The sequence below is a fragment of the Stegodyphus dumicola genome, chromosome 2 (assembly GCF_044657685.1).
Source record: "Stegodyphus dumicola isolate Sdum_Otavi_A_Nest chromosome 2, ASM4465768v1".
Taxonomy (NCBI): Eukaryota; Metazoa; Arthropoda; class Arachnida; order Araneae; family Eresidae; genus Stegodyphus; species Stegodyphus dumicola.
In genome coordinates this window covers 56,354,188-56,366,690 of record NC_140769.1, presented here as the reverse complement: position 1 = coordinate 56,366,690, position 12,503 = coordinate 56,354,188, and the positions used below count along the sequence as shown (strand labels likewise).

The window sequence follows — 12,503 nt, the reverse complement described above, 5'->3', positions numbered from 1 at the left end:
CCTCATCATGCCGTATTAAAGGAATCAAGTACGACGACTAAACTGCGAGTTGTTTTCGATGCTTCAGCTAAAACAACATCGGGTCTTTCATTAAATGATATTTTGATGGTTCAGCCAAGAGTTCAGCAAGAGCTGTTTCCAATTCTTCTACGGTTTAGAACTTACAAAATTGCAGTATGTGCCGATGTAGAGAGATGTTCAGACAAATTCGTGTCCACCCAGAAGATACAAATTGGCAACGAATACTTTGGAGGGATAGTCCTAGTGAGCCCTTGAGTACATTTAGATTAGTGACAGTTACATATGGGACTGCCTGTGCGCCATATTTGTATACTAGAGTAATGAAACAACTTGCATTAGATGAACAAGTGAAATTCCCTTTAGCATCAAAAATTGCCCTTCATGATTTTTATGTTGATGATTTGCTTTCAGGGGCACAAAGTGAAGAGGAAGCGAATGTTCTAGTTCAGCAGTTGAATGAAATGATGAAAAGGGGCGGATTCCGCTTAAGGAAGTGGATTTCAAACAGTTCAACTATTTTAGAGAATATTCCCGAGTGCTTGCGAGAATCCAGTATTTCTCTTGAAATAACCAGTGACAAGAAAGTAAAGGTATTGGGAATTAATTGGAACAACTCTAGTGATATATTTCATTTTTTGGTATGCATAAGTGATAAAGAGTTTACTAAGAGAACTATTTTATCAGAGGTAGCCAAAATCTTTGATCCAATGGGATGGTTAGCGCCAACAATAATATACGCGAAAATATTGTTACAAGAGTTATGGAACTTACAGCTGGGTTGGGATGAAACTTATAAGAGAATAAGTAGAAAATGGAAGCGTTTCTATCTAGAATTGCCCTTACTTTCAAGCTTACAATTTCCGACGTATGTCTTGATTCCGAAGGCAGTAGTTATAGAAATCCATGCTTTCTTCGACGCTTCAGAAAAGGCTTATTGTGCAGTCATCTATCTCCGAACAATCAACCTTGATTCGTTAGTAAAAGTCAGCCTTCTGACATCGAAAACCAGAGTAGCGCCCTTAAAAACCCAATCTCTTCCGAGACTAGAGTTGTGTGCTGCGTTACTTTTAACCAACCTCTTACATGCAGTATTATCAGGCATAGAACTGCCTATTAACAATATTTACGCATGGACCGACTCGCGGGTTACATTGGCATGGGTTTCGTCCGAACCTCGCCGTTGGCTACCTTTTGTGGCAAATCGAGTTGCAAAAATCCAGGAAGCTGTTCCAGGTATTCAATGGAATTATGTTGCTGGGAAACAAAATCCTGCAGACTGTGGGACCAGAGGTTTTATTCCATCAGAATTCTTACAATGTGAGTTATGGATGAAGGGACCGCAGTGGTTAAACGAATCCCTAATTCCTGTACAGCAAAATTCAAGTGTGGAATTAGAGGGTGAGGTTATGTTGAAGGAATTGAAAAAGAGTTTCAGTTCAAATGTTTTCAAATTTGAAGAGCCTAGTGTGTTTTCAAGATTTTCATCATATTTAAAGTTATGTCAAGTGTTAGCGTGGTGTTTAAGATTCAGAAATAATTGTAGTAAGTTACCTACAGAGCGTATAAAGGGTTATTTATCTACTGAAGAATTCTGTGAAGTTACTTCTATGATTGTTAGGATTGTACAAAGAGCTGAATTTCCAGAAGAATTATTCTGTTTAGATTCCTGTAAACCCTTGAAGACATCAAGTAAATTACTGTCTTTAAGTCCTTTCTTGGATTCCGCAGGAAAAATGCGTGTAGGCGGAAGGCTCAGAAACTCTACAGTTTCAAATAATCAGAAACATCCTATGATTTTACCTAAGAATCACAATATTACGCGTTTAATTAAGCATTATCATGACACGTATCTTCACGCAGGTGCACAGCTACTCACTTCTGTCATACGACATAGATTTTGGATTGCGAATGCTAGAGATAGTATAAAAAAGTGTATAAACCAATGTGTTATCTGCCGTAGAGTTAGAGCGCAAACTGCAACGCTGCTAATGGCAGATTTACCCGCTTCAAGAGTTACTCAAAGTAGAGCTTTTTCTCGTGTAGGGATTGATTTAGCAGGACCATTTAACGTTAAATATCGTCCTGGTAGAGGAGTCAAAATCTTTAAGTGTTACGTATGTCTATTTATTTGTTTTACTACAAGAGCAATACACTTAGAATTAGTTGGAGATCTTTCAACAAAATCATTCCTCGCGACACTTAAGCGGTTTATAGCTCGTAGAGGCAAACCATGTGAAATTCACAGTGATTGTGCAACGAATTTTATAGGAGCTAATAAAGAATTAAGGAAAGCCTTTTCTACTGTTCAATGTGAAAAGCTACAGGGTTATATTTCTTCAGAAAATATTAAATGGTTATTTAATCCTCCCTCTGCCCCTCATTTTGGAGGGATTTGGGAAGCGGGTATCAAGTCTATGAAACATCACTTAAAAAGATGTTTAGGAACACTTATTTTAACATGCGAGGAATTTTTGACATTAATAACCCAAATTGAATCCTGTCTTAATTCTAGGCCTTTGGTACCAGCTTCAAGTGATTGTAGCGACTTGGAGGCGATAACACTAGGACACTTTTTAACCGGAGCGGCTTTAAGCGCTATTCCAGAATCTAACCAAATTCAAGAAACCATGAGCTGCAGTGATCGTTGGAGGAACGTGCAAAGGTTATTTCATCATTTCTGGAAGAGATAGAGCAGTGAATATTTATCTTAGTTGCAGCAGAGACACAAGTGGTGTAAGTTACAACAAGATCTGAAGGTTGGTGATACGGTTCTTATTAAGAACGAAAATCTACCTCCGCTACGTTGGAAATTAGGTATAATTACTAAAGTGTATTCTGGTCTTGATGAGAAAGTTCGAGTGGTGAGTTTAGGCACTTCCAATGGTGAAATAAAACGACCTATAGCAAAGTGCTTTGCCATTTAATTCCTGATTTAGAGACTTTAATTTTTATTTTCAGGTTTATGCAGTTCAACAGTTTAAATTTATTGTTTGAACCCCCTTGGGACTTCAAGGCTGGGGGTATGTTCGATGTTATGCAAATTGTATTTCTTTCTTTGTACCGAGGAGCGGCGCAGACGAAAATTTGTTAGGTTTTTAAAGCTCGCGTTTAGAGCTTTGAGGTTGCTGTGAATTACTGGAGTTTCAACTAAGCAGACGTTCTTCTGAGTTTGTGTGGTAAGCCGCTACCGAAGTCGGAGTTTGCAGTGTGGCCTTCGCCGTTCCTCAACCAACTTAATGTTTGAAAGCCAATAAAGAAGTTTCGGTCAACATTATGACTCTGAGGTTTCTATACTGAAGTAATATCAAGTCAATTTACAGTCCACTATTTTTAAACAATGGAACGTACATAGTGAATCAGCGTTACAAGAGACCCCGGAAGATCCACCACAATGAAATGTGGTATATAGTATATATACACTCTTAGACCAAGGGAAAAAAAAAGACGCATCAAGAAGTTATCCGAATGGGACGAAAATAGGTAGATGTGATGTTCATGTTCAGAAAAACAAATGATTACACTTTGAGAAAAATTGAATGATTTATTGAAGTGATAGTGGCGTTAGATCGTCAACATGGCGAGCTGGTTGGAGGACCCTGCCCATAATGCTCCAAACGTGCTCAATAGGAGACAGATCCGGCGACCTTGCTGACGAAGGCAATGTTCGGCAAGCACAAAGGCAAGCAGTAGAAACGTGTGCAACGTGGGGGTAGACGTTATCTTGCTGAAATGTAAGCCCAGGGTGGCGTGACGTGAAGGGCAATACAACGGGCCTTAGAACTTCGTCGACGTACTGCTGGGCTGTAAGGTTACGACGGATGACAACCAAAGAGGTCATACTAGGAAATAAAATGGCACCCCAGACCGTCACTCCTGGTTGTCGGCCTGTCTGCCGGAAGACAGTCAGGTTGGTATCACACCGCTGTCCGGGGCGTCTCCAGACTCGCCTTCGCTGGTCATCGGGGCTCAGTTCAAAGCGGGACTCATCACTGAAGACTATTCTACTCCAGTCAGTGACATTCCAGTGCGAATGAACCCGATACCACTGCAAACGGGATTGACGTTGTACAGAGGTCAATGGTAGTCGGCTCAAGGGGCGCCGTGACTTCAGCCCCCTTTCTGTGAGCCGTCTATGAATGGTCCTTGCGGTCACTGAAGCACTAGTTGCACGTGTAATCGATGATAATGATGCAACTGGGGCTGTGAGTGCCACTCTGACGATTGTTCGGTCTTCACCTTCTCTCGTTTTTCTAGGCCTACCGCTTGCTTCTTGACGCTGTGTGCGGCCATGGTTCACCCATTCCTGTCAACATCATCTAATAGTGGCATCGCTCCTGCTCAAATGTCGAGCTGTTCGCCGATAAGACCAACCGGCTTCTTTGAACCCAACTACATGACCTCTCTCAAATTCTGACCTTTTCGCATATCGTTCGCGCACCTGTATGCGAGGCATAGTTACTGTCTACCAGAGTACACGGAATAAAATTCGTGAAGAATTTATGATTTGCAATCGTAATCCCTCCTCCTTACTATTCTGCCAGTTGCGCGGATCAGATGCGCTGTAGCTTCAACCGTTCATTTATTGTCAGCCAAAATGTAAAATTTTGCATTTTCCGTCGAAACCTGTATGGATTTCAATTTGTGTCCAGTTTGCTTAATATCTTCTCGGTGCGTCGTTTTTTTCTTATCTAAGAGAGCATTTTATTTATATAGTGTTTCAGTGTATATAGTGTATATATTTCATTTACTTCTTATTTTACTTCTTCATTTTTTAATTTTACTTCATTATTATTATTCTTGGCAAAGCAGGATATAGACTTTTCTCCGACTGATCAAAGAAACGATCAGTCACTTTGCAGCATCATCCACTTCTTATACCAAGCAAGCATGACATTACGGTATCTAAATTTCGAAGAGACTCCACAACAGAGGAACGCTACAGCCGTAGCGCTTCAAGATATGTCAATGTATTGGCTTATAATTGCGATAAAAATTGTTCCAACTCATCATTGGAGATGCAATACAACTGTATAAAGGTAATATACAAAATTTGTGGATTTTTAGTTTTTTATTAGAATATATGCCTAAGATCTAAGAATGATTTTTTTTTTGCTTTTATTTAAGATTTGTGTGGCTAATGCTCATCAAGAGCTACAGAGTTTTTTAACAGCAATTTTTGGGATACACCATAAAGAAAGTATAATAGAAAACTATTAGAGACTTTTTTTTATTGAATATTATGATCTTATGAAAATTTTGAGGAGTCTTATATATTTGTCTGAGAAGATGTAAATGATTCCCATTGTGATCGTCTTCAAATAAGGGATTGTGAATGAAATGGTTCTTCTGATTACATATCTTTAAAGCGACATCGGACAATTACGGTTGACTGCGTGGAAAAAATTTTAAAAAATGCTTTTTTTTTTAAGATATTGAAGAAAGATCGCTTGAGTTAGAAAACGATGAATCAGAACTGTACATAGATCGATGGTGTTCGTTGCAACTAAAATTAAAATCTTCAGAAATACTTTTATCACGTAACATAGATTCTGTTGAAAATGGTAACGTATCACGTCAAAATTCGCTATTACGTTACCCTAAAATATAACTTCTTCATTTAAGAGATATGTAAGAAACTAGGTAACAGTTTTGAAGCTAGTTCCAAAAAATTGATAAAAATCCCAGTTTGGATTTGCATGAAAATTTTGATTGTTCATCTCAAACTAGGAAAAAGGGTAGCGTTGCATAGGAGTTGATAAAGAGTTTTTTGCCACATGGTGAAAATTGCGAAAGGGAGGTAAAGCATTTACAAAACCGTTTGTAAAAGAGGAAATAGTCCTTCAACTATATGTTAGAGAATTGTTAGCTCTGGTTTTACAGAAACGAAATGTGGTAAGGAAAGCTTTAGTAGAATTACATGATCAATTGAAAGCTAAACTCCGGGCTCCTGAAATCCTTGAGGTACTCGTCCACTCAGCATTACCAGACGAAACTTTAAAAGCGTGGGAGCATTTTCGGGCAGCTCACCGTAGAATTAGAGATTTAGGTGAAAATGTGCAGACCGTTGCTGAGAAGAGTGACTTAGATTCTTTACAAGAATTTCTCCAAGATAAAGTTGATGGAGAAGAAATAATATATTTTGTTTCTTAGAGTTTTGAGAAAAGTAAAACCAAATCAAGTAAAACGTGATAAGAGATAATTTCGAAAGCAAGAATTCTAATATAGCAAGATTTCTAAAATTTACTAATAATTTGAATTGAGTATCAACTGCCGCAGAGCTCTTTACATCAGTACAAGGACAAATTTCGTGTTTATTTTGCCCCGAGTCTCATAATTCTTTGAGTTGTTTTAAAAAGACACATGTCTTTGAAGGAGAAAGAAAATTTTACTGAAAAGTCTCGCTGTTACTTTCTATGCTTGAAATCTAGTCATCAAGTACAAAAATGTAACATAAAAGGCGGTTGCTTGAGTTGCGGAAAGAAACATGTGGGGAGGAAAGGTAAAACTCCACACCAAGCCTGCCCAGATCACCACTGAATGTGATAGTCAATTTCGAAGTGAACTCTTTCGAGAACAAGCTAAAAACTTTGGTATTGGCCTTTCTCATATCACCGCGTACCATCCACAAGCCAACGGCATCATTGAAAGATGGCACAGATCGCATAAACAGTCCATAATATGTCATACATCTGCACTCTGGACTATTGCATTACCTTCAGTTCTTTTAGGACTTCGAAACGCTTTTAAAAAGGAATTTAACTGCTGTTCAACTGAACTGATGTATTGTCAAACTTTACGTCTTCCAGGACAATTCCCGACAGCAACAATCCGAAGAATGACTTCCTACAAAAATTAAATGACCATATAGAACGTCTTCGACCGACTGTTATTACGAATCACTCCAAAAAGCAGATCTTTGTGTACAAAGAGTTAAATAAATATTCTCATATTTTACTACGAGTAAGGAGCAGTAAAACCTCGTTACACTGGTCCTTACAAAGTGCTTCAACGTAGTGATAAAACTTCTACCATCTCCAAAAAAGGACATGATATGTCTATCGACAGGGTAAAACCTGCTTATTTGGTCCCAGACGATGTAACTGAACCTCCTAGTTTAACTGATGTTGATAAAGCCTGATCACAGCAACCATCATGTCCAGTAAACGAGCAGTCACCTAAGATGTTTCTACATCTTGACACTTGAGTATAAAATACGATCTGTGTGTGTGTGTGAAAAAGTGCTCTTGCGAGAGGAAATTATCAAACTCGTTCAAGACGTCATATTCACTTTCCAAAACGATTTGGACAATACTGTTTTTTTTTTTTTTTTTTTTTCAGATTTTTAGGTCATTTTTTTCCAGGAAAGGAGATGATGGTAGGTTTTACGTTTCCCCTCATATTTCTTTAACGTCTCCATTTCTATTTCTAATGCATGCGCGATAAGAATTCATCTCTGCGCGACTGCAAAAAATAACTCTTCCCTTCTGCTTATAACGAGTTCGTATACACATCTTGTCATAACTGAGAGATTAATGTTATTCTAACAATATGCACATATTTTGATTCATTAAAAGAATTTATTCTTTATGAAATGGTGTCTAGCAGTTACCTAGAAACCCAAAGCACAATATTTTATTATGTAGAAATTTAAATCAGCATACCTCTACGCCCACCAACGAAAAGGCTGGAAAGTTGAAAAGTCCTGTTGAGAAAGATCACGCTCTGCAAAAGTGTCTAAATTCCCTAATGTAATGTTGCAAACTTTGACCAATAGGGAATAGGATAAGACATAAGGCAAAGGCAAATTATTGATACTGTTTCTTGACACTATTCAGCCAAGGTATGAAGTGCGAAATCGCTCCGCCTGTAGTTTCTGAGCTTTGTGTAAAAGAATTATCAGGCAGTAATACATACGTTGCTGATTATGATAAGAGCCCTACTGAAATATTAACTGGAGCCGACGTAGCTGAAAGCTAATGATTGAATGGTCTTAAAAGGTCATCCTGCAGTTTGACTGCCACTAAAACGCATCTCGGTTGGACTGTGATAGGGCGTGCATACCGAATTCTTCAAAAGATAAAAATGCGTGCTTAATTCTCACTTCCATGTTATCAGTTAATGAGTCAATAACGAATTTGTGGTCACTGGACTCGTCTGGAATTACTGATCCATGCCAAAAGAAGACCAAAGCTGACCTCCATGAAGTTACGAGAGAACACTTTATAGAGACGATTAAGGTGGAAGCCAATCGTTATGCTGTGTAGTTACCTTGAATAAATTCCTAAATGTTAGCTTCCTTAATTCTAAAAATTTTGCCATACTATGCAAAGCGCAAAGCCAGTGGTTACACTGACTCTAGCGCTGGGCATGCCAATAACTAACATATAATTAAAAAAATTTAAATTAATAGGAAACTTCATTCACTATTAAAAACTTTTTATGTAATATTTTCTATTTAGAAATAAAAATCTGAAGCTTATAAAAATTTGTATGCTAAATATTCTCTAAAATAAAAAACAATTTTTAAAGTAAAGATATTATAGTCGTAAGTCTTCAAAATTAACGATATTATAAAAGAACATTATTTACAAAATTTGTTTCATTTCCCTGCATAGCAATATTCAGTTTGCTTATTTTTTTAATATATTTGTCCCGAAAAATATGTCTAATTTTATGCAGCCTTTCACATATTTCGCAAATTTTGATTTTATTTTTATTAAGAAAACACATACTCCAGATATTATAAAAATGTTTACGTCTTCCTATTTATCAATTTTAGGTGAAAATATAAGAAATTAATTAAATTAAATATGAGCCAAAGCTTTTCAGCTTCATAATCAAATTGTAAGCAATGGTAAACAGCTTTCAGTTCATAATAATTACATGAGATGGCGCCACAAGCTCCTAAAATCGTCGTTTTCCCACAGCTCGTATTTCCCGATAAAATAGAAATTGCTTTAAAAATACACTTTGCATTTAACGCAATGACCCGTCAAAGCGAACAGAAACTATCACTGGCCCCCTTTGAAATGCATTAGAAAAATAACTAATTTAAATTAATTTTTTATGCACTTACCGCCTTTTCATGCTTAATACATAATCGTCCTATCAATTTAGCTGTCTGCATTCGGGCCGCTGAATCAATTTCTCATTGTTCAATATTAGAGAAAATCAAAGTTACAATAAACAGTCAAAATAAAAATCAAATAAATAAATAAAATTAAATTTAAACTGAAATAGAATTTAAAAAAATTGTATTGGTCGGTCTTCCTTTCCCTTTGCATTGTGCTGAAAACTTTTGAAGTCTCCTTTTTCCTTTTCGCCAGGAATTACTTTTTAACATGAAATATGCAGTAGACTAAGTGGATAGAATAAAAGGAACCGAATAAAAAAATAACAAGAATGGCATGTGTAAAATCAAAAAGGTAAGTTAATAATAATGAATTAAAATTAAAAAAAAAATAAAAAAAAAATAAAGCTAAATTAAAATAGTACCTACCATAATTTTTTTTAGTGTGAAATACAACTCCATTTTTTCTATAAAAATTATCTATAAAAATTAATCAGGCAAATATCTTCGATCCTGTACAATGATCTTTTGGAATCTTCCTGGTAACTTCATGATTCCGCACTTGTAGAATTTCTGGTATTTATTAGCAAAAAAACTCAAACCGGTGCGATTTAGGGTCATCGTTATTACTGAAATTTTTACAATTTAAGAAGCTTTGTAAATTTCCAAATAAGAGGTAATCCGATGATGCAAGGACGGGGCTATATGGGGGAGACCACATTACTTCCCAACCAAGTTCCAATAATTTCGCATGTGTTCTTAAAAATGTGTGAAACCTCGCAGTGTCGCGGCGGAACATGAATTCTTTGCAGTTTGGCAATTTTGGTCTTTTCTCTTCGACTACTTTTTTCCAGTTTTATAAATTGTTCGAGTAAACATCTGAGTCGAATGTTTGGTTGCTTGGGAGCAGTTCAAATTACACAACACCGTTGTATACCTACTAAAATGATAGCATGATTTTTTTATTTCTGACTCAGCTCAGATTTTCTATATGTTTTGTGCTGATTTATTATGCTTGGACCATGATCTTAATGGATTAACATTATTGTAGATTACCCATTTTTCATAATGATAATTCGTTTAAAAGAGTTTCGACTGCATTATGTTTGAAATGAATATCGCAAATTTTGAATCGTTGTGTTTAGTGAATTTCTTTCAAATCATGCGGAACTCAGGCATCGAGCTTCTTAACGAGTTAAAGACACCTCATTCGATTTTCAATCGCTGTTTGTGATACATTTACCCTTTTGCAATCTCCGAGCAGTTATATGACGATTGGATTCAAATGCGGCTTTAATTTTGACTTCATCAACTTGAAAGGTATGTCAGCTCGCTCGTCATCTTCAAGTGAAACACCTGCAAAATGAAATATTTTAAATCAATGACTTAAGTTCTCTTAAGTAATCAACACTTTAAACTTAATATATCTCTTTGTGAGCCTCAGCTGTTTTCTTGCCCTTTATGAAAATAGAAAAGCAATATCTGTCGAAAATGCCTAACGTATACGCTCACGTAATGTTTGCATTTTTAAAAAAAATTATATCACTAGAAATGCAGGTGCAAACATTACACGGATCGTTCAAATGTCGCGCTTTTTCTCGTGATTAATTTTGGGTGTAAATTTCATTTCTAACAGCCAAGGCCAAGTAATAAAAGTATCAAATTTAAAGTTGTTTAATAACTACCTAAAATTTACAACCTCAGTTTCTCCCATCCACATACACAAAATTACCCTGTTTACGTTATCAACACTTGGCGCGTATTAGTTAGCACATTAGCATAATATAAAGGCACAAATTAACCAACACTTGAAATTTTAATATTTACATTTACAAAAATTAAATAAACGTTGGTTCTTTTAATATCTTGCACACATTATTTTTTTTAAAACTATATTCTGACGCACTGTATGAAAATCAATTTCGTTTCATCATTCACCGCAACCAGCCTTTACTTGCCTTGAATTGCGATGTAGGAATGTCTTCTCCTGCCGCAGCAAGCGCTCTTATTTGGCACATTTCCCGTGACCCTTGAGCACGCATATCACGAATATACGCAACTACGTTTTTTCCTAAGTTTAGAAACTTACATTTTGAACTACGAAACGCAAGTCTTGTTTTGTTCGTTGACGCCAGTTGATCGCGCTGTTTGCTCCAATTGCGCACAACATTTCGTCCACCTTTTGCTGCTACTGTTTTTCCATTTTCCTGCGCAAATTCTGACTTTCAATTTAAAAGTCGCTGTATAGCTGCTGTATTTTCCCATTTCAAGCACGCTACTTGCTAACTACCAGGAATTCCAAATAATACTATGAATGAAATGAGAAAGCTTGAAATATGTGAATGTTCCAAGGAGGAAATAGGGGAAAGTAATCTCATCACAAAACAGCATTTCTTGGAAGCCAGTGAGGTGAAAACCTGTTTGGACTGCCTTCGTTTATTATCTCGTCTGCCGAGTGGATTGCTGGCGCCGATGTTATGACTGAATAACAGCTGCACCAGAATGCAAGAAAAGTCTATGATTTCCATCCTCTCGCCAACCAAAGACAACAAAAATGCATATTCTTTTTTAAAGATGTTTATTGACTAAATTTATTGTCTAAAAGGAAAAAGGCGTTGTTAAAAAAATATATTTTAAAGTAAGAAATTCTTTAGTTTTTGGCGTGCGGACATTGTGCGGGTCACTTTTTTTTACATAAATTTTACCTGTAAAGTTGGGGTGCGGACATTACATGAGCGCGGACATTACACGAGCGTAAACGGTATTTTTGCACCCCATGATGAAACTGACCGTAAACTAACAATTGTAAAGAAAAATATACGGCATGTGTTTCTATAGTAACCTAAGTGTCAGTTGCCAGACCTCAAGAGAAAAAAATTATAAGCTTGACAGAAGAATAATAAAATGGTCATAACGCTATCTATTTGTGCAAATCGAAATTCCTTTCTTGCCAATTCAGTACACCGAAGAGAGGAACTAAAAGAGGAGAAAAAGGAAAAACGGGGAGCAAAAAAATAAAGAAAAGACGAAAAAGTTTCAAAAATTTTAGTTTGAAAATTTAAAAATGAAATTTTGAATTTTTTTTTTCCAAATTTTGTCACATTTAACATTTTATAAGCAAAATAGCTTATATTTAAAATTAACTTTTTTATATGTATTAACAGGTATACATCAGAATTTCACTATTCGTCGTACAGGTACGGTGCCACCGCATTAACTTTCCAGCTCCACCCAGTTGTGATGGGTAATACCTCCAGACGTGCATCTTCTGATCTCCTACCATTAAACCACTCGAGAAAATTCTTCACTCGTCGGTATTTAAATTGCCCATCCAGCGCAGACACATAAAACACCCATGCCTACTCTGGGACTCAAGTCCATTTTCAGGAATACGGCAGCTAGCATCGCTAAT

The 12,503-nt window shown here is 36.5% G+C and overlaps 1 protein-coding gene across 1 annotated transcript in view; it reads right to left on the bottom strand.

The window, feature by feature from the left end:
- Positions 1-8,748: 8,748 nt before the first annotated feature.
- LOC118199600 (uncharacterized) overlaps positions 8,749-12,503 on the bottom strand; it is a 38,750-nt gene continuing 34,995 nt past the window's right edge. Inside the window, exon 4 of the mRNA XM_085810672.1 lies at positions 8,749-10,447. Coding sequence (XP_085666798.1) covers positions 10,356-10,447 — 92 coding nt within the window. The 3' untranslated portion in view covers positions 8,749-10,355. The remainder of the gene's footprint in view (positions 10,448-12,503) is intronic.